A 20,655-nucleotide genomic window follows, 5' to 3' on the forward strand; every position below is an offset into this window, starting at 1 on the left:
TATTATACTACCAATGGTTGGTCTGCCTCAGTGATTTCAGGCTTTGAAGAGTCAGACAAATGTCTCATCACCTACCACCTCTGTACTGTCCTACTCCTGAAAGTAGAGGGCATGCTGGCCTGGAGTGGATTCTTAACGCTTATTTCCAAAAGGACGGGCCAGGGGCGCCTGGGTGGCTCAGTCAGTTAAGCGTTCGTCTTCAACTCAGGTCACGATCTCGCAGTCCGTGCGTTCGAGCCCCGCGTTGGGCTCTGGGCTGATGGCTCAGAGCCTGGAGCCTGCTTCCGATTCTGTGTCTCCCTCTCTCTCTGCCCCTCCCCTGTTCATGCTCTGTCTCTCTCTGTCTCAAAAATAAATAAATGTTAAAAAAAAAAAAAAAAAAAAAAAAAAGGACGGGCCAGATCTCAAAACCCAGACCCCACTGGCCAGCACCACCAGGTGCAAATTCCCCACTTGTTAAGTATTGCTCCTCCTATCCCCTGTCCCCTTTCTTACTCCCTTTCTTTCTGGAACTCTGGGCCCTAATCCCTTCTGCTATAAGTCAGTTAAATGGGGGTGATTTTAGAACCCATTTCTCACTGGATCTCCTCTCTTCCCTTTAGACCTCCAGCCATGTGTGTCTAATTCCGCAAAACAAATAAACTAAAAACCATACCTTGGGGCTTTCACAGCCCCAAGTTTCCACGGCCAAGACAGCTCTTCCCAAAGGGGAGGAAAACAGCTGCTCATCTGTCCCTGGAGACAAAGAAGAGGATGATCCTGCAGCAATGAACGCCCAGAGGTGCGTGGTGGTGAAGGTGGGGAAGAGAGCAAACCTCTCCTCTCTACACGCGTATTGTGAGGAAAGACCCATCTGACTTTGCCAACACGGGTGGTAGAAGGACAAAACTCTTTCCTGGTACACTGAAAACGGTACGGGCACTGTTGGTACAGGCAGGATTAAAAAATGGTTTTAAGAATTTAATAGGAAAAAACACAACGTTTGGCCTCGTCACTACAACGCCGACGAGAGCCTAAAGCCGAAGAGCACTCAGCGGAACCATTCGCTAGCACAGTGCCCAGCACTAACACCCTACAGGAGCACCTGCGAATAGACCAGGGTCGTCAGACCAAGCGTGGATCTGATTGGGCGTCAGACCAACCGGGAGTATGCTGCCCCCACGCGATCGGCCGCCGCTTCCTCCGCTAACACGTCGCCGGCGACTAGAGGAGCGGTACCTGGGCGATCGGGTTTCACGCAGCCGCCGGGAACCTCCACTCGAACGCTGCGGGTACCGCTCTGGGGCACCGATTCAGAACCCCGAGCTTAGCGGCTGGGCGGTGGCGACTGCCGCGTGTGGTTATCACCTCTTCTCAGGAGAAGGCGTCCGCCCGGCGCTCGTGTCCACACGGCGAGTCAACGGACTCCGGCAGCCCGAGGCAGCCCAGACCGGGGCAGGGGCGGCGCCGCGCACCCGGAAGAGTCTGCGCGCCGAGGCCAAACAAAGCCCTCCAGCAGCGACGTGCGCGCCCCTGAAGGTCACCTAGGCGACCAGCTCGGCCAGACCCACAGCGTCTGGCAACCTAGCCCAGCAGGGCAGAAGATGGAAGAACCTCTCAAAGAGGCTCCTCCGGAGTCCTTGGGACCTGAAAGCACAGCCAAGTCCCCAGATGACAGCAGGACAGACAACCAGGAAGACAACTGGCAGAACCAGCATGAAGAAGAGGTAGATGACCAGAATGATCACAGAAGGGCTGAGCAGGCTGCCCAAAGAGTGTCTGGACAGACTGACCACAAAGTATATGAACCCACTGGTGGCCAAACATCTGACCAGGCTGATCTCAGAACATACAACCGTGCTGATGTTGCTCAGGGTGGTGCATTTGATCAGGATGACCAAAGAATGTATGAGAAGACATCTGGCCAAGCCCATCATGACAGCCAGATGTCTCTTCTGCGTGAACAAAGAACTTCCCTACAGATTGAACGCAGGTCCAGCCAGGCTGAAGGAAGAGCTGATGGACAGATTGACCACAGAATGTCCAACCAGACTGAAGGAAGTTCTTCTGAGCAGATTGACAGTAGGGTGTCTAACCAGTCTGACCAAAGAACTTCTGAACAGATTAACCATAGATTGTCTGTCTCATCTGAACCAAGAGCCTCTGGACAGATTGACCCCAGAATGTCCAGCCAAGCTGAACAAAGAACTTCTGAACAGATTGACAGCAGATTGTGTGGCCTGGTTAAACGAAGAACTTCCGAACAGATTGGCTATATACCGCCTAACCAGGTTGACTCCAGAACATCTATAAAGACTCACCACGAAGTATGCGAGGAAGCTATTGAACTAGCTGAACAGCAAACTGCTGACCAGGCTGAAAGTAACACCAATCACCTTACAGTGGACAAGACTGACTCCAGTGACTATTACAAGGTTGACCACTTAATGGATGAAGAGAATTACCCCAGAGAAGACTATCTGGCTGACTATGGAGCACCTGGCCAGTATGATGATGGAATATTTACCCAATCTGGTGGCAATAAGGAGTCCAAAGAAGCTGAATTCAGAGTAGAACCCTGCAAATTTGAGGCCAGAGGAATAGACCAGGACAGTTCCCCAGTTTCAACTGAAACTGACACAGAAAGTGTAACTGATCTGCAAGCATTTGACTCATTTAATACCAGATTCACCAGTAACTTCCAAGCAAAAGACCAAGCCTATTCCCAGAGATTTCCCTGTATCTCATCCAAGCTGGACCATACCATCAGTCAAGAAAAAACTAAAGCCACAGAAACCAAGCCTGTAGGTTAAAGGGGCATTTGATACCACCTGGGAAATTGGAGGCCAAGCCAGGGGCCTAGTGTGGTGGTATGGGGGCAGGACAGGAAGAGGGTGCATGTTGGATCAAAGATGAGGAATAAGGGGTGCCTGGGTGGCGCAGTCGGTTAAGCGTCCGACTTCAGCCAGGTCACGATCTCGCGGTCCGTGAGTTCGAGCCCCACGTCGGGCTCTGGGCTGATGGCTCAGAGCCTGGAGCCTGTTTCCGATTCTGTGTCTCCCTCTCTCTCTGCCCCTCCCCTGTTCATGCTATGTCTCTCTCTGTCCCAAAAATGAATAAACGTTGAAAAAAAAATTAAAAAAAAAAAAAAAAGATGAGGAATAAACCTACACATCATGGTTTATTCAGGAAGGGCAGGAGAAGGGTGGGAAATAGATGGGTTGCGTCTTCTGCTACTGGAAGGCCATTCAGGAAGGATCAGTGAACCAGGATTCATGAGTCTTGGTTCTACTGCTTGCTGTGGGGCGCTAAGTCATTTCCCTTCTCTGGGCTTCTACCAAAGAAAAGGAATTTGGAGTCAATTGGAGGTCCTTGTGAAGGGAAAAGTATTTGAAGTACGTTGGAGATACCTTAGGTAGTTCCCAGGACTTGAGGTGCATTATATTGTCAGGAGGATCAGCCAGGTTTGTCATCATAATGTATCTTATCTCCAATTCCTGGTGTCCAGGTTCCATCAACACCAGATTCCAAAGATAAACAGCAACAATAACAACAAAGCTTCCTGGGGCTTTTCCATTTATTAAAGACTCTCTGGGGGTGGGGGTGGAGGGTATATTTCTATTGCAGGATGATATTCCAGAATACCAAGAAGGAAAGAGGCCTCTTGGATACAGTCAGACTTCTAGGAGACAATTCCCTCCTATCGTATACGAAGATCCTTATCAAGTTGCACTACGATACATGGAGAGACACCACATTCTGCAAATATTCCAGGTAAATCTCTCAATCCCTTTCTTTAAGAGCGAGTTTTATAGTAATTACCATGTAAAAAACAAACCTGGACCTGGATTTTAGAGGTACAAGAATGGCCTTTGTTTATAAAAGGGATATAATCTCATTGAGAAGTCAGTAAATGCACTAAGATGTATTCAACCAAAAGTAGTAAATGATAAACACCAAAGAATGCTACTTACCATGATGTAAAGCCCTTTAGAGGGATTAGAGATCAGGCAGGTTAGTTGATATGGAAAAACATGGCCAAGGGTTAAAGTTTGAGTCAGACTGGGAAGGAAGGACAAAATATTAGCAATTGAGAGAAAAAAAGCTTTTTCAGCCAGGTATGTAATACTTTCAAAAGATGCCAACCTGTGACCATCTAAAAACCTGCATTCTTTAGGGGGGAAAAGAAGTAGTGAAAAGTTGCTTTTAATTCTTGAAATTACAAGTCTTATTGACCTCCAGAGATGGGGCTGGAGCCTCTTTTAAACTATGACATTTCCATGGCCAATATAGAATTATAAGAGATTATCACATTTATAACATGTTTGGGTTTTGGTGGGTTTTTGTTTTTGTTTGCCTGACATATTTATTTTTATGTTAATATTATTAACCAACGAGGCACATGTGTGTATATTAAAATGTGCACGTGTAGTAACTTTGTGGTTAGAAAGGTGGAAAGTAAGACTGGCCCATCTCAAATGAAAACATTTAAACTAGAAAAAAAAAATCCACTTTACTGGAGAAACTTAAGTTTAAAGAAGTAGGGTATGGAAGCAAGGGCACAAATTATGCAATCTGTTAGCCCGAAGCTTCAACCTAACTTTGCCACTTCCCATCTTTGTGATTTGGAGAAAATTAATAAACAGTGAATCTCAATTTCCCCATATAAAACAGAGATGAGTGATTTTACTTCATTAACCCTGCTCTATGCCTTTTCTTTCTTAAAATGTCCTTTTGTGGGAGAGTGCTAATGGCTGGGTTTTCTGGCTTTAATCAAAGAACTACTAATTATTAAACTGAAGGAGGAAAGCTGTTGAAGAAAGTACGATTCAAATTATTCTATAATTTTCTTCATCTGCCAAGGAAAAATAATACTTGCGAATGCAACGTTATTGTAAGAAAAATTAGTTATCAAATATGTGCTCAATAGAAACATATATGAAATACATAATTGGCATGGTGCATTTAACGGATGTTAACTATTTTATACCTGGAACTTGCCCCACTGTTGTTCCCTGCAAATGAGAATTCTGCTTATACTTTATTCTGATGTTTTGGGTTATTAAACAACAACAAAGTATGGAAGTGAATTTCTGAAGTTTTGTATATGTTTTCTCATTTATCATTACAAACACTAAATATCTTTTTCACCTTTTAGAATCAGATGGCTCACAGGGAAGTTTCTATGTAAAGATATATAGTGTTTTTAATTTATTCAAAAGGCTTTTCTTTTAAATAAAGGGATTAATTCACTAATTTCTCAGTCTAGCAAAATCAGAATTCTCAAAACAAAACTTTGTCCAAAACTGTCTCAGTACCTGTTTTATCTTGGAACTAGAAAAGTATCCATTGCTATTATTGCTAAATTTTTATTCCTCTAAATTTTACCATAATTTGCCTGATTTTATGAGTAGTAAGAAAGTAATTTGTCACTTTGTAGAGATTTTATGAGTAGTAAGAAAGTAATTTGTCACTTTGTAGAAATACATGAATTTCTTTAAAAGGCTATGGTGCACACTAGGTCAGTGCATGAGATTTCTTCACATATAACCTAACCACATTACTTTAGTTCAGAACCATAATGCCATGCCTCATGCTCTTTCTCAGCAGATCACTGAAAACTTAGTCTATGAAAAGCCAGAGGACCCCCTGAGTTTTATGCTGTACCAGGTATGGAACAGGAGAAAAAGAACAATGTTTTAATTCTATTTATTACAATAAAGATAGCACACATACACATGTACAAAACAAGACATGTACAACTCACTAGATTATCATGAAGGGAGCACTTAAAAAAATTTTTTTTACATTTATTTATTTTTGAGAAACAGAGTGAGACAAAGCATGAATGGGGGAGGGGCAGAGAGACAAGGAGACACAGAATCTGAAGCAGGCTCCAAGCTGTGAGCAAGCAGTCAGCACAGAGCCTGATGCAGGGCTTGAACCCACAAACTGTGAGATCATGACCTGAGCTGAAGTCAGACGCTCAACCGACTGAGCCACCCAGGTACCCCATGAAGGGAGCACTTTCAAAGCGTTGAATGCTAATGTCTTTTTAGCGTTAGCTGTTTTGATGGGTAAATAGTAATCCTGCAACTTTGATCTGCTTTTTCCTGATTACTAAGGCGGTTGCATACCTTGTCATTTGTCTATTGGCCATTTGGAAATAACTTCTTTTTCTATGGCATTTTTTGTCTTTTTCTTACTCATTTAAAACAGTTTTATATGTATTCTAGAAAATCATACACCCTTTGTTGTGTTTGTTGCATGTTTCTTCTCCCACTTTTATGCCTTCCCTTTTTATCTCCTAAAGGTATCCTTTGATAAACAGAAATTCTTAATTTTGATATAGTCAACCTTAACAACCTTTTAAATTTATGATTATCACTTCTGCTGTCCTGTTTTAGAAGTGTCTCCTTAGTCCAAACTCCTGACCGTAGCCCCTTATATTATCTCAGAAGTTTGTGGAATTTCTTTGGCAGGGTGGAGGAGTTAAATTTTGTTTATTTTGTCTTTGACATTGATCTCCAGTCAATTTGGGATTGATTTTGTGTAGGCTGTGAGGAGGGGTCAAGTTTCATTTTCTGTTCTAAGCAGACATCCAGTTGACCCAGCACCTTTTATGTAAAAGACCATATGTCCCATACTGCTTTTTATTTGATTCTGATGGTATATTTGTCTATCCTTGCTCCATACAAGATTGTCTTAATTCATATGCCTTAAAATAAGTCATAATGTCTGTCAGAACAAGTCCTCATATCTTATTTTTCTTTAAAAATATCTTGGATATTTTTAGGCCTGTCCATTCCCATATCAATATTTACAATTATTTGTCAAGTCATACACACACACACAATCAGAAGCACACACTGGGGGGATTTTTACTAGGGTTTCATTGAATCTGTAGATCAATTGGGGAAGAAGGAATAGCTTGACATGATGAGTGTTTCCAGTCCTTTATCCTCTCCATTTATTTATGTCTTTAATTTGTCTCAGTATATTTATTCTTTGCACAAAGGTTTTATATATTTTTGATAGACTTATTTGTAGGTATCTTATAATTTTGATGTTATTGGAAATAGAATTTTTTAAAAATTTCATGTTCTAATTCCTGGCATATAGATATACAGCCAATTTTTTGGTTGATCTTATATCCAGCAACCTTTCTAAACTCAACTTATTAATTCTAAACATGTATTTGTAGATACTTTGGGTGTTTCCATATATAGTCATATCATTTACAAATAGTGACAGTTTTATTTGATCTTTCCAATCTCTATCCTTTTTTCCTCCTTGCCTTACTGCATGTATTATGTATCTTCTCTTTGTCCCTTCAGATCTACATTTTTCTCTTTTCTGTTGTACAAAGCAGCTAATCCATATGGACTAGATCAACAGGCTCTCATTCCTTCTGACTTCCGGCTGGGTTAACCCAATGGGAAACCTAGAGGAAGATTGGAAGCAGGAAAGAAGGTGAAATCAGGTTTATTTCCCTGGCCTTTTCCCTTATGATTTTGTCTTGAGTTGTCTGGAGGTCACTGCTCCTCTCAAGGCATCTTTTTACATGATTCTTTGTTTCTGAATTCCAGTAATGTCCTCTCTTCTGACCTTCGAGGTTAAGAGGTTAGCTCCACTTTTACTGGTTTTGGGTTATTGTGTTATCTCCTGTGACTCCCCTATGCCTAATTCTTTTAAATAAACCCTTTCTGGATGAATCTTCATTGAATTCTTCTTCTTTTTTTTTTCAATGTTTATTTACCTTTTTGAGAGAGAGAGAGCGAGACAGAGCATGAGCAGGGGAGGAGCAGAGAGGGAGGGAGACACAGAATCTGAAGCAGGCTCCAGGCTGAGCTGTCAGCACAGAGCCCGACGCAGGGCTCAAACTCACAAGCCATGAGATCAAGACCTGGGCTGAAGTCAAATGCTCAACTGACTGAGGCACCCAGGCGCCCCTAATTCTTCTATTTTGAATGTGCCATCTATTTCCTGTCAGGACACTGACTGATTATAGTACACTAGTTAGGGATCTCCAGTAGAATCAGTATTGAATTGAAGCAGGTACAGTTGTTCACCTTGCTTGCTCTTGATCTTGTTTTAAAAAAGTTTTCCCTTTTTAACTATTAAGTATGATGTTTGCTCCGTTTTATAGATACTATTAATCATATTAAGGAAGTTCTCATCTAGTCTGTTTTCTGAGAGTTTTTCATCATGAATCATTAAGTTTTATCAAATTATTTTTCTATATCTATTGTGATGACTGCGTGATTTTTCTCCCTTACTTTGGTAATGTAGTAAACTATATCTATTTTCATTTAAAAAAACTTTTCAAGGGGCGCCTGGGTGACTCAGTCGGTTAAGCGTCCGACTTCAGCTCAGGTCACGATCTCGCGGTCCATGAGTTCGAGCCCCACGTCGGGCTCTGGGCTGATAGCTCAGAGCCTGGAGCCTGCTTCCGATTCTGTGTCTCCCTCTCTCTCTGCCCCTCCCCCGTTCATGCTATGTCTCTCTCTGTCTCAAAAATAAATAAACGTTAAAAAAATTTTTTTTTAAACTTTTCAAGCATACGTGCAGAAAATTACACAGATCAAAACTGTACATCTTGACTAGTTATCACTAATTGGCTAAACCCATGAAACCACCAGTCAAGTCGAGAGATAGAACGTTACCAGCTCCTCAGAATCCCACGTGGCACCTGAGTCTAATCACTACCCTTTCTCTTCTATAAAATAACCACTATTTTGACTTCTAGATTAGTTTGGCTTTTTTAGATTTTTGTGTAAATGAAATTAAATATTATGTACTATTTGGTGGCTGGCTTCTTTTGATCAACAGTATGTTTATGAGATTCATTCATCTTATGCATATTCATTCCTTTTCATTTCTGTAGTTTCTTTTTTTTTTAATGTTTTTTTAACATTTATTCAGTTTTGAAAGGCAGAGAGAGACAGAGCGCAAATGGGGGAGGAGCAGAGACAGAGGGAGACACAGAAACAGAAGCAGGCTCCAGGATCTGAGCTATCAGCACAGAGCCCGACGTGGGGATCAAACTCACGGACTGCGAGATCATAACCTGAGCCGAAGTCAGCCACTTAACCGACTGAGCCACCCAGGCGCCCCTCATTTCTGTAGTTTCTATTCTGAGTTAGAGTTTTGGTTGTGATGAACATTGCTGCAGTGAACATTTGTGTACTTATTTCTTGGTGCACATGTACATTCATTTCTACTGGGTTCATACCTAGAAATGAGACTACTAAGTCCTAGGATATTGACATAAGTTCAGCTTTAAAAGATGGCTGCCCAGTCAGAGTGGCCAAAATGAACAAATCAGGAGACTATAGATGCTGGAGAGGATGTGGAGAAACGGGAACCCTCTTGCACTGTTGGTGGGAATGCAAACTGGTGCAGCCACTCTGGAAAACAGTGTGGAGGTTCCTCAGAAAATTAAAAATAGACCTACCCTATGACCCAGCAATAGCACTGCTAGGAATTTACCCAAGGGATACAGGAGTACTGATGCATAGGGGCACTTGTACCCCAATGTGTATAGCAACACTCTCAACAATAGCCAAATTGTGGAAAGAGCCTAAATGTCCATCAAGTGATGAATGGATAAAGAAATTGTGGTTTATATACACAATGGAGTACTACATGGCAATGAGAAAGAACGAAATATGGCCCTTTGTAGCAACATGGATGGAACTGGAGAGTGTTATGCTAAGTGAAATAAGCCATACAGAGAAAGACAGATACCATATGGTTTCACTCTTATGTGGATCCTGAGAAACTTAACAGAAACCCATCGGGGAGGGGAAGGAAAAAAAAAAAAAGAGGGTAGAGTGGGAGAGAGCCAAAGCATAAGAGACTCTTAAAAACTGAGAACAAACTGAGGGTTGATGGGGGGTGGGAGGGAGGGGAGGGTGGGTGATGGGTATTGAGGAGGGCATCTTTTGCGATGAGCACTGGGTGTTGTATGGAAACCAATTTGACAATAAATTTCATATATTGAAAAAATAAATAAATTAAAAAAAAATAAAAGCTCTCCTCAGAGCAATAAAAATGAAAAAAAAAAAAAAAAAGATGGCTGCCAAAAGGTTCACCAAAGTACTCTGATCAGTTTATACTCTCATTTAAAGTGACATTGTTGCAGTTTTCTTCATGTATCTTGTGCTGTGGTCCTTTGAACTTTTAGGAATTGTGGAGTCATGGTTTTCATTCTATCTGGAAAATTTTCAGCCACTATTTCTTCAAACATTTTTCTGTCCCTGCCTCCTCCTCTAGGAACTCCAATTATACATATAATGGGTCACTTGAAGTTCATTCTCTGTTTATTAAAATTTTTTTCCCTTTGTATCATTTTAGATACTTTCTATCACTGTGTCTTCAGGTTTACTAATCTTCTGCAGTGTCTAAAGTACCATTAATAATAAAATGCCAGTGTATTTTTCACTACATACATTATAAATGTTGTAGTTTCATCCCTAGGAGTTTAGTTGGTCTTTTCTAGAGTGTTGATATCTCTACTTTACTTTTTTTTTTTTTAATGTTTATTTATTTTGAGAGAGAAAGACAGAGAAAGAGCACAAGGGGGAAGGGCAGAGAGATAGACACAGAATCTGAAGCAGGCTCCATGCTCTAAACCGTCAACACAGAGCCTGACGCAGGGCTCAAACTCACAAGCCGTGAGATCATGACCTGAGCCAAATTTGGACACTCAACTGACTGAGCCACCTAGGCGCCCCTCTACTTTACTTTTTAAACAGAGAATGCAGTTATGATCACTGTTTTTATTTTCCTGCTTCTTTATATGCCTAGCAATTTTTTTATTGAGATATAATTGACACATGATATTGTATTAGTTGTAGGTATATGCCTGGTAATTTTTGATTGGTGTAAGATAATTATGAATTTTGCCTTTCTGGGTGCTGGATTTTTGTAGTTGTTTTCCTGTAAATGTTCTTGGACTTTATTTTGGGGCCTAGCTAATTAACTTGGAAAAAGCTTGGTCTTTTCATATTTTGCTTTTAAGATTTTTTTTTAGAGTGGAGCAGATCAGTTTTCAGTCTAAGGCTAATTAGTCCCCACTACTGAGACAAGACCCTTTTGAGTATTTCACCCAATGCCCCATGAATCATGAGGTTTTCTAGTTTGACTGGTGGTAATAGGCACTATTCCTGGCTTGGTTCTTTCCATGGCTTCTGGTAGTTTTCTCACATACATGCACTGATCTATATGCAAGGGATTACTGGAAGGGGACCTTCTGCAGATTTCCAGAGTTCTTTCTGTACCATTCTCTCCTCTCTGGCACTCTGCCCTGTGACCATAACTGTCTTGATTCCCCTAGGATTTCAGCTCCATCATCTCAACTCAAGGGTCTGCAGGGTTCCTGTTGGGTTCTCTTTTCCTACACACTAAGGCCAGGAAATTTTCTGAAAACTGTAAGGTACATGCACATTTATGATTATTATGTCTTTCTGATTAACTGACTCTTTTATCGTTATGAAATGTCTATCTTTCTCCTGGTTATATTCTTTGCCTTAAAGTTTATTTATTGAAGTTTATTTCCCCTCATATTAATATAGCCAGCCCAGCCTTACAGTTTACTTGGTATATATTTTTTCATCCATTTACTTGCAACCTAACAATGCTTTATATTTAAATTGTGTCTCTTGTAAGTACCACATAGTTGGGTCTTTCTTATCTTTTATGATAATCTCTACTTTTTAACTGAACCATTTAGAACAAGGGTAGGCAAACTGTGGGCTACCTGTTTTTAAATGGCCCAAAAGCTACGAAAGAATTTGCCCTTTTAAAGTGGTTAAATTGGGGCATCTGGGTAGCTCAGTTGGTTAAGCGTCCGACTTCACCTCAGGTCATGGTCTCTCCATTCGTGAGTTTGAGTCCCACGTTGGGCTCTGTGCTGACAGCTCAGAGCCTAGAGCCTGCTTTGGATTCTGTGTCTCCCTCTCTCTGTCTGCTCCTCCCCTGCGCACAGTCTGTCTCTCTCTGTCTCTCAAAAATGAATAAATGTTGGGGCTCCTGGGTGGCACAGTCGGTTAAGCGTCCGACTTCAGCCAGGTCACGATCTCGCGGTCCGTGAGTTCAAGCCCCGCGTCGGGCTCTGGGCTGATGGCTCAGAGCCTGGAGCCTGTTTCCGATTCTGTGTCTCCCTCTCTCTCTGCCCCTCCCCCGTTCATGCTCTGTCTCTCTCTGTCCCAAAAATAAATAAACGTTGAAAAAAAAATTTTTTTTAATGAATACATGTTAAAAAAATATTTTTAAATGGGGCGCCTGGGTGGCTCAGTCGGTTGAGCGTCCGACTTTGGCTCTGGTCATGATCTCACGGTTTGTGAGTTCAAACCCCGTGTCGGGCTCTGTGCTGACAGCTCAGAGCCTGGAGCCTGCTTCAGATTCTGTGTCTCCCTCTCTCTCTGCCCCTCCCCCACTCATATTCATTCTCTCTCTCTCTCTCTCTCTCAAAAATAAACATTCAAAAAAATTTTTTTTAATTTTTTTTAAATAAAGTAGTTGAAGAAGGAGGAGAAGAGGGGGAGAAGAAAAAGAGAAGAGAAGTAAATGAAAGAAGGGGAAGGAGGAGGTGAATTCAGCAGCAGCAACAGATATTTTGTGTACTGCAATGCTAAAATGTGTATTATTCAGCTCTTTTCAGAAAAAGTTTGCCACCTCCTGGTTTAAACCATCAGTGTTTAACCTAATTATCAATATGGTTGAATTCAGAGCTCTCATTTTATTTGTTTTCTTTTTATGCCTTATTCTTCTGTTCCTCTTTTGTTGCCTTCTCTTGGATTATTTGAATAAATTTAGTATTCTACTTTAATTTATGTATTGGCTTTAGCTATACCTCCTATTATTTTTTAGTGATCGCTCTAGGAATTACAATATATATCCCTAACCTTTCACAGTGTGTGTATATATATATATATATATATATATACACACACACACACACACACACACACACACACACATACATATATATGTGTGTATATATGTATACACATAGAGAGAGGGAGAAAAAAAGTAATCTTTTACATTTATCCAGATAATTGCTATTTCTAATGTTTTTCATTCATTTGTGAATTTCCATGTTTCTCTCTGAAATTATTTCATTTCAACCTGAAAAACTTCTTTCAGCCTCTTTTGCTTGCTGCTGGCAGAGAACACTCTTGGTTTTCCTTTATCTGAAAATCTATCACACATTCTTGTAGAACATTTTTGCTGGATATAGAATTCTGAATTGACTTGTCCAGCTCTTAAAAATGTAGTTTCATCACTTTCTGGCCTTCATAGTTTCAGAGGAGAAATCCACAGTCGTCCAAATTGTTGTTCCCCTGTATATAGTGTCCCATTTTTCTCTGGCTGCCTTCACAATCTTGTCATTTTCTTTAGTTTCCAGAGGTTTTATCATGATGTTCATTGGAATTCATAATTCTGGGAGTTAGCTGAGCTGCTTGAATCTTTTTTTTAAGGTGTTTTTAAATTTATTTATTGAGAGAGAGAGAGAGAGAGAGAAAGTGAGAGACAGACAGCACAAGCCAGGGAGAGACAGGGAGAGAAGGAGACAGAGAATCCCAAGCAGGCTCCACATTACCAGTGCAGAGCCCGATGTGGGGCTCGAATTCATGAATCACAAGACTATGACCTGAGCTGAAACGAAGAGTTGGATGCTTAACTGACGGAGCCACCCAGGCACCCCTCAGCTGCTTAAATCTTATAAATTTACACCTTTCACCAAGTTTTGGAAGTTGGCTCGGGCAGGTATTTTCCTGCTCCATACTCTGTCTCTTTTCCTCTTCTCTTTTTGATACTCAAATTAACCTTATATTAGACCTTTTATTTTTTTTTTTTTAATTTTTTTTTCAACGTTTATTTATTTTTGGGACAGAGAGAGACAGAGCATGAACGGGGGAGGGGCAGAGAGAGAGGGAGACACAGAATCGGAAACAGGCTCCAGGCTCTGAGCCATCAGCCCAGAGCCTGACGCGGGGCTCGAACTCACGGCCGCGAGATCGTGACCTGGCTGAAGTCGGACGCTTAACCGACTGCGCCACCCAGGCGCCCCTAGACCTTTTAATATTATCCCACAGATCCCTAAATTCTGCTCATTTCTTTTAACTTTTCTTGCTCTCCAGATCAAATAACTCCTTGGCTCCATTTTCAAGTTCACTGGCTCTTCTGTCATCTATATTCTGCTCTTAAGCCCATCCAGTGAGTTTTTTATTTTTCAGTTCTAAAATATCTTTTCAGTTTTCTTTATTTTGTATTTATTTTCTGTGATATTTTATATTTTCTTTGATTTCCAATATGTTTGACTTTACTTAACTGAACACAGTTATAATAGGTGCTTTAAAAACACTTATCTGATAACCTCAACATTGGATCATCTTGGAGTTGGCATCTGTTGATTTTCTTTTCCATTTGTTTTCCAAAAAAAATAAAATTTTATTGTGGTAATGACTTTTAACATGAGATCTACCCTCTTAACAAATTATTAAGTGTACCACACATTGTTGACCATAGGTATAATTTTGTATAGGAAATCTCTACAGTTTATTCCTCTTGCTTAACTGAAACTGTATGCCCATTAATTAGTAACTCCCCATTTTCCCCTGCCCCAAGCTCCTGACAACCATCATTCCACTCTTTGATTCTATGACTTTGCACTTTAGATACCTCATGTAGTGGAATGATGCAGTATTTGTCTTTCTGTGAGTGGGTTATTTTAATTAGCATAATGTCCTCATTCATCCATGTTGTCACATATTGCAGAATTTTCTTCTTTTTTGAGACTGACTAGAATTTTATTACGTGTATGTACCACATTGTCTTTATCCATTTATCTGTTGATTGACATTTATATTATTTACACATCTTGGCTATTATGAAAACAGTGCTCCAATGATCTATCTCTTCAAGATCTTGATTTCAATTCTGTTGGATAAATAGAGCAATCCCAGAAGTGGTAGTTCTATTTTTAATTTTTTGAGGAATCTCCATACTGTTTTCCATAGTGGCTACACAATTTTTGCATTCCACCAATAGCAGGAAAGGCTCCAATTTCTCCACATCTATTGTCTTTGTTGTTTTGGTAATAGTTATCCCAACTAGTGTGCAATAATGTCTCATGGTGGTTGTTGATTTGCATTTCCCTGATGATTAGTGACATTGAGCATTTTTTCATATACCTGTTGGTCATTTGTATGTCTTCTTTGCAGAGATGTCCACTGAAGTCCGGGGTCCATTTTTAAAGTAGGTTATTAGGGTTTTTGTTTTTTGTTTTTTTGTTTTTTGTTTTACTATTGAATGGTAGGAATTACAATATATATTTGGGAAATAAACTTCCTATATGGTTTGCAAATATTTTCTCCCATTCTGTAGGTGGGAGATTGATTGTTTCTTTTACTATGTGGAAGAATTTTAATTTGGTGTAGTCCCACCTATTTAATTTTGTTGCATGTGCTTTGGGTGTCATATCCATGAAATAATTGCCAAGACCAATGTCATGAAGTTTTCCGTCTATGTTATTTTCTAGGAATCTTACAGTTTCAGATCTTATGTGTAAGTCTTTAACCCATTTTGATGATTTTTATTAAGGATCCAATTTCATTCTTTCCTGTTTTCCCAGCACCATTTGTTGCAAAAAGTTTCCTTTCCCTCTTGTGTATCTTTGGCACCCTGTTGAAGATCAGTTGACTGTATATGTATGGATTTATTTCTGGGATCTCTATTCTGTTTTCTACTGACCTATATATCTGTGTTTATACTGTACCATATTGTTTTGATTACTATAGCTTTGTAATATATTTTGGAATAAAGAAGTGTGATGCCTCCATCTTTGTTCTTTTTTCTCCAGCTTAATTTGGCTATTCAAGGTCTTTTGTGGTTCTATAAGAATTTTAGAATTCTTTTTTTCTACTTCAATATTTATCAGAAGAATATGGTGGAACTCAGTCTACACAACATAGTATTCATAATAGACTACAACCTAAAATTATTCTACTTACTTGGATGCTTGGGTGGCTCAGTTGGTTAAGTGTCCAACTCTTGATATTAGCTCAGGTCATGATCATATGGTTTGTGAGAACCAACCTCATGTTGGGTTCTGCACTGACAGTGCTGAGCCTGCTTGGGATTCTCTCTCTCTCTCCCACTCTCTCTCCTGCACACACCCCCCCCCAACTCACTCATATGTGCTCTCTCAAAATAAACACTTAGAAATAAAATAAAATAATTCTACTTACAGAAAACCTAGAATATACAACCCATTTTAAGTGGAAAAGATGATTTCTTCCTTTTTGATTTGATTGCCTTTTATTTCTTTGTCTTGCCTAATTGCTCAGACTATGACTTCCAGTACTATGTTCAAGTGGTAAGAGTGGGTATTTTTGCCTTGCTCCTGATCTTAGAGGAAAAGATTTTATCACCACTAAGTATGATGTTGGCTATGGGCTTTTCATAGGTGGCCTTTATTATGTTGAGGTAACTTCCTTCTATTCCTGCTTTCTTAAAGTTTTTGTCATGAGAGGGTGCTAAATTTTGTCAAATGCCTTTTCTGGATCTATTAACACAATCATGTGATTTTTATCCTTTATGTTGTGAATGTGGTATATCACATTAATTGATTTTAATTCATAGTACATAGCTGTTATTTGCAGGATTCACTTTTTTAAGTTTATTTATTTTGAAACAGAGACAGAGATTATGAGTGGGGGAGGAGCAGAGACTAGAAGAGAGAGAATCACAAGCAGGCTCCGTGCTGTGAGCTCAGAGCCCGACACAGGGCTTGATCTCATGAAGTGTGAGACCGTGAACTGAGCTGAAATCAAGAGTCGGGTGCTTAACTGACTGAGCCACTAGTTGCCCCTGCAGGATTCATTTTTGAGTGCTTACTCTTGCATATAGGAAGCAGATCTTACTTTTTTGTATAAAACATATGCATTTAAGGTTTTATCACATAAGTTTAACTACGTGGTATTTTCACTTATTTACTTCAAAATAGTTTCTAATTTTCATTATGTTTCTTCTTCAACTCATGGGGTTAGAGACATTATTTATATAAATTATTAAATATTGGATTTTCTAATTTCCCTTTGATTAATGACTTCTAAGCCAATTGCACTTCACTCATAAAACAAGATTTCAAATATTTGAAATGTATTGATTGGCTTTATGATGCAACATATGTTTAACTATTAATGAATTACTTAGAATTGAAAAAACTTATTCTGAAATTATTAGGAAGTGTTTTAAATATATCTATTTGACCAAGTTTGCTAAATATGTTGTTCATGTCTTCCAATATGACTGTCGATTTGCCTGTCTCCTATAGTTCTGTTAATTTATGCTGTTTGTATGTACTTAAGATTATGTTATGAGATACATATGAATTAGAATTCTTATATCTTTCCAGTAAATTGAACTACCTTTCATTAAGAGATATAATGAACTTTGACTTCTTGGCTCAGAGTCAATGTTTAAATGACATGGATTTTTCCATCCTTATTACTTTTAACTGACTGTCCTTAAGTTGTAGATGCTTTTTAAATTTTTATCATTATTTAAATCTGACAAGCTTTTAATTTAGCTCACATATATTTGATGTTATTAAAAATACATGTGGATTTACATCTATTGTCCAACCATATGCTGTCTATTAGTTCTACCTGTTCTATTTCTTTTCCTCTACTTTTGCCTTCTTTTATCACTCTATTTTTTCTATTAGTTTAGAAGTTATACACTCTTAATTTTTTTTGTTTCCCATTAGGATGATTTCAAAAAATTAATAGACTATATTTTTAGAGCAGTTTTTAGGTTTGCAGAAAAAATGATCAGAAAGTACAGTGAGTTCTTGGGGCGCCTGGGTGGCTCTGTCGGTTGAGCATCTGACTTCGGCTCAGGTCATGATCTTGCAGTTTGTGAGTTTGAGCCCCGCTCTGGGCTCTGTGCTGATGGCTCAGAGCCTGGAGTCTGCTTCGGATTCTGTGTCTCCTCCTCTCTCTGCCTCTCCCCTGCTCATGCACTGTCTCTCTCTGTCTCTCAATAATAGATAAACATTAGAAAAAAAATTAAGAAAGTACAGTGAGTTCTCATTTACTCCCTTCTCCTTTCCCAATTTTCTACCTCTAATTTCCCCTATTATTGATACCTTGAATTAGTGTGCTACACTTCTTATAGTGATGAGCCAATACTGATACATTATTATTAACTGACGTCCGTGGTGTATGTTAGGATTCTCTCTTTGTGTTGTGAATTCTATAGGTTTTGGCAAATGTATATGATATGTACCTATAATTACAGTATCAAACAGAATAGAGTCACTGTCATAATAATTCTTTTTAATATTTTATTAGTTCCCCTAGAAATTGCAACAGGTATTCTTGATTTATCAAAGTCTAAATTATTTGTCTTGGTCAGTAGAAGGACTTTTGTAGTTTAAATTTCTATGTATTTTAACATCACAAGATAACAGTAATTCCAAGTTGTCCAAAATTGCAAGTAGAAAAAAATTCTTTTTCATTCTCCTCAGGTACAGGAAATGATAGAAAACAGAGACAAATGTGAAACCTACAAAGAATGAATTTCTCCTCAACATTGTTTACAACCCTCAGTATCAACACTATGTTCTGCTTCTCACTCTGAAAAATGATTTTTGAATGGTCATTGGTAGTGATTCTGCCTAAATATGTTCTTAATTTTTAAGTAAAATCTATAAGCTATCCACTTCAAAAATTCACATAAGTTACAGATACCTCAGGCTAATCATGCAAAATATATACATGTAATATTTATCCATGCATTGATATTTCAATACTCATTCCTCTAAAGCATTGCATAATAACAAGTTCACAAATCCCAAAGAAGATCAAAAAAAGAATATTAGCAATTTATATGTAGTTCTCATAAAGCATACAAATCTATCATGTCTCTAAACTGTGTGTAAAATTTTCAATCAGAAAATGTGTGGAAAATAATTTTTAGCAGCACTTTTTTTCTCTCTTCATGGAAAGTGATTGTTGTAATCTCTTTTTTCTTGTTTCTTAATACCTCCAACAGATTTTTACTATTTTCCTATTTGACCCCGCCTGTTACTTTCTGCCATTAGTGGATGTGATTTAATCTAATCCTAGGGATACCTCTCTTCTGATTTTTAACCTACAGCAAAATTCAAACATGTTATACTACTATGTGCATACCTATGGGAGAGGCAGAATCACACTTCCTCATTACCTTTATCCCCTGAAGAGTATCCACATTGCATGGAATGTGTAACCAGTAGAACTGGTATTTAAATGCAAAAGGCCTTAATATAGTCTGGTATGAGAGGACCTGCCCAGCATTCATAACTGAGATGATGATCTACTACTATTTTTGTAAGCTGAACTTGTTGTTTAATTTCTATTTCAACATTAAAGAATTGATTCTTTATACTGTTTAACTGCTGACTCGGTGTAATTATGTGGTTGCATTACAATGAATTAAGTTTCTGTTTGAACAATCAAGCACAAATCCTACTTTTTTTTTAATACCTGAATGTCATTTCTAATAATTATAGTTTTTAAAAACTCTAATAACTTCAGAGTTTTATTTAGCTCCTTTAGTTGTCCATAAAACATGCATGTGCTCAGACTCCATAAATGTTCTCCACTCAGATAAGGAATCTGTCTGTTGATTGTGGGCTAGCAAAACCAGGTGAAAGCTGGATAACCTGTGGGGAAAGTTTGAGTGATGTGACTAAGACTATAATTAATCAGTTGGTTGAACAAAATAACCCAGAGATGGAAGGGCCAACAATATCATTAGTGATCGAAAAGTTGGATGTTTTCATTAACTTCTGAAATTAAGTATTAAATTTAGTTCACTGGTTTTCAGCCTGAATACCAGACAGCTTTGATGTATTTCTCAAAGTGGAACACTTCAGACCAGACCATCCCAGCCATCCAGCACTTTGCGTTAGCTTTCTCTGTGATATGTTTCACAAGTGTCATTTTGACCTTTTGCAGTGAGGGAGTGGACCAGAGGGGATGAGCTTGGTATGTATGGTCCCATGGTCCTGTCTGAACACATTTGACAGAAAAGAGAAAGAAGAAAAAGGGAGATTAAGCCTCACTTTCAGTGACTCAGGCTCTCTACTAAAAGAGCTGTCTAGTGTAGGAAACAAATTAACTGAAAGTATATTCAGTTCTTAGTCCCTAAGTACTAAGAAGTAATCCCAGGCCCAGAGTAAACACTAGAGGTGAGAATATAGGTGGAAAGACCTGTTGGCTAGGAGGGGAAGTAGAGTCTTAGAGAAGGCCTTTCTAAGAGTAAAACTGACAGAGGACATGGCTGGCCATGTGGAATAAAAATGTAGTGGGGAATAAAAGTTTCATTGTCAGCACAGATCAGTGGAATAGACTAGAGACTCCAGAATTGGACCCACAAATGTATGGCCAATTAATCTTTGACAAAGCAGGAAAGAATATCCAATGGAAAAAAGACAGTCTCTTTAACAAATGCTGAGAGAACTGGACAGCAACATGCATAAGAATGAAACTAGACCACTTTCTTACACCATTCACAAAAATAAACTCAAAACGGATGAAGGACATGAATGTGAGACAGGAAACCATCAAAACCCTAGAGGAGAAAGCAGGAAAAAACCTTCTGACCTCAGCCGCA

General features: G+C 39.1%; 1 protein-coding gene across 7 annotated transcripts; it reads left to right on the forward strand.

The window, feature by feature from the left end:
- Nucleotides 1–1,501: 1,501 nt before the first annotated feature.
- TEX55 (testis expressed 55) lies at nucleotides 1,502–19,432 on the forward strand. 7 transcript variants are annotated; one of them, XM_045502115.1, is made up of 6 exons: nucleotides 1,502–1,972; nucleotides 2,162–2,783; nucleotides 3,589–3,753; nucleotides 5,587–5,649; nucleotides 11,321–11,419; nucleotides 18,524–19,432. In XM_045502115.1, exons 1-6 carry the CDS (start codon nucleotides 1,584–1,586, stop codon nucleotides 18,572–18,574), a joined length of 1,389 nt encoding a protein of 462 aa, XP_045358071.1. In that variant the 5' UTR covers nucleotides 1,502–1,583; the 3' UTR covers nucleotides 18,575–19,432. The 7 variants fall into 7 exon arrangements, with proteins under 7 accessions (XP_045358071.1, XP_045358065.1, XP_045358066.1 ...); XM_045502109.1 differs by having other exon boundaries at nucleotides 1,502–2,783; XM_045502110.1 differs by having other exon boundaries at nucleotides 1,502–2,783; nucleotides 5,590–5,649.
- The last annotated feature ends 1,223 nt before the right edge of the window (nucleotides 19,433–20,655 follow it).

This window comes from Leopardus geoffroyi, chromosome C2, assembly GCF_018350155.1.
Source record: "Leopardus geoffroyi isolate Oge1 chromosome C2, O.geoffroyi_Oge1_pat1.0, whole genome shotgun sequence".
In the NCBI taxonomy this organism is placed as follows: domain Eukaryota; kingdom Metazoa; phylum Chordata; class Mammalia; order Carnivora; family Felidae; genus Leopardus; species Leopardus geoffroyi.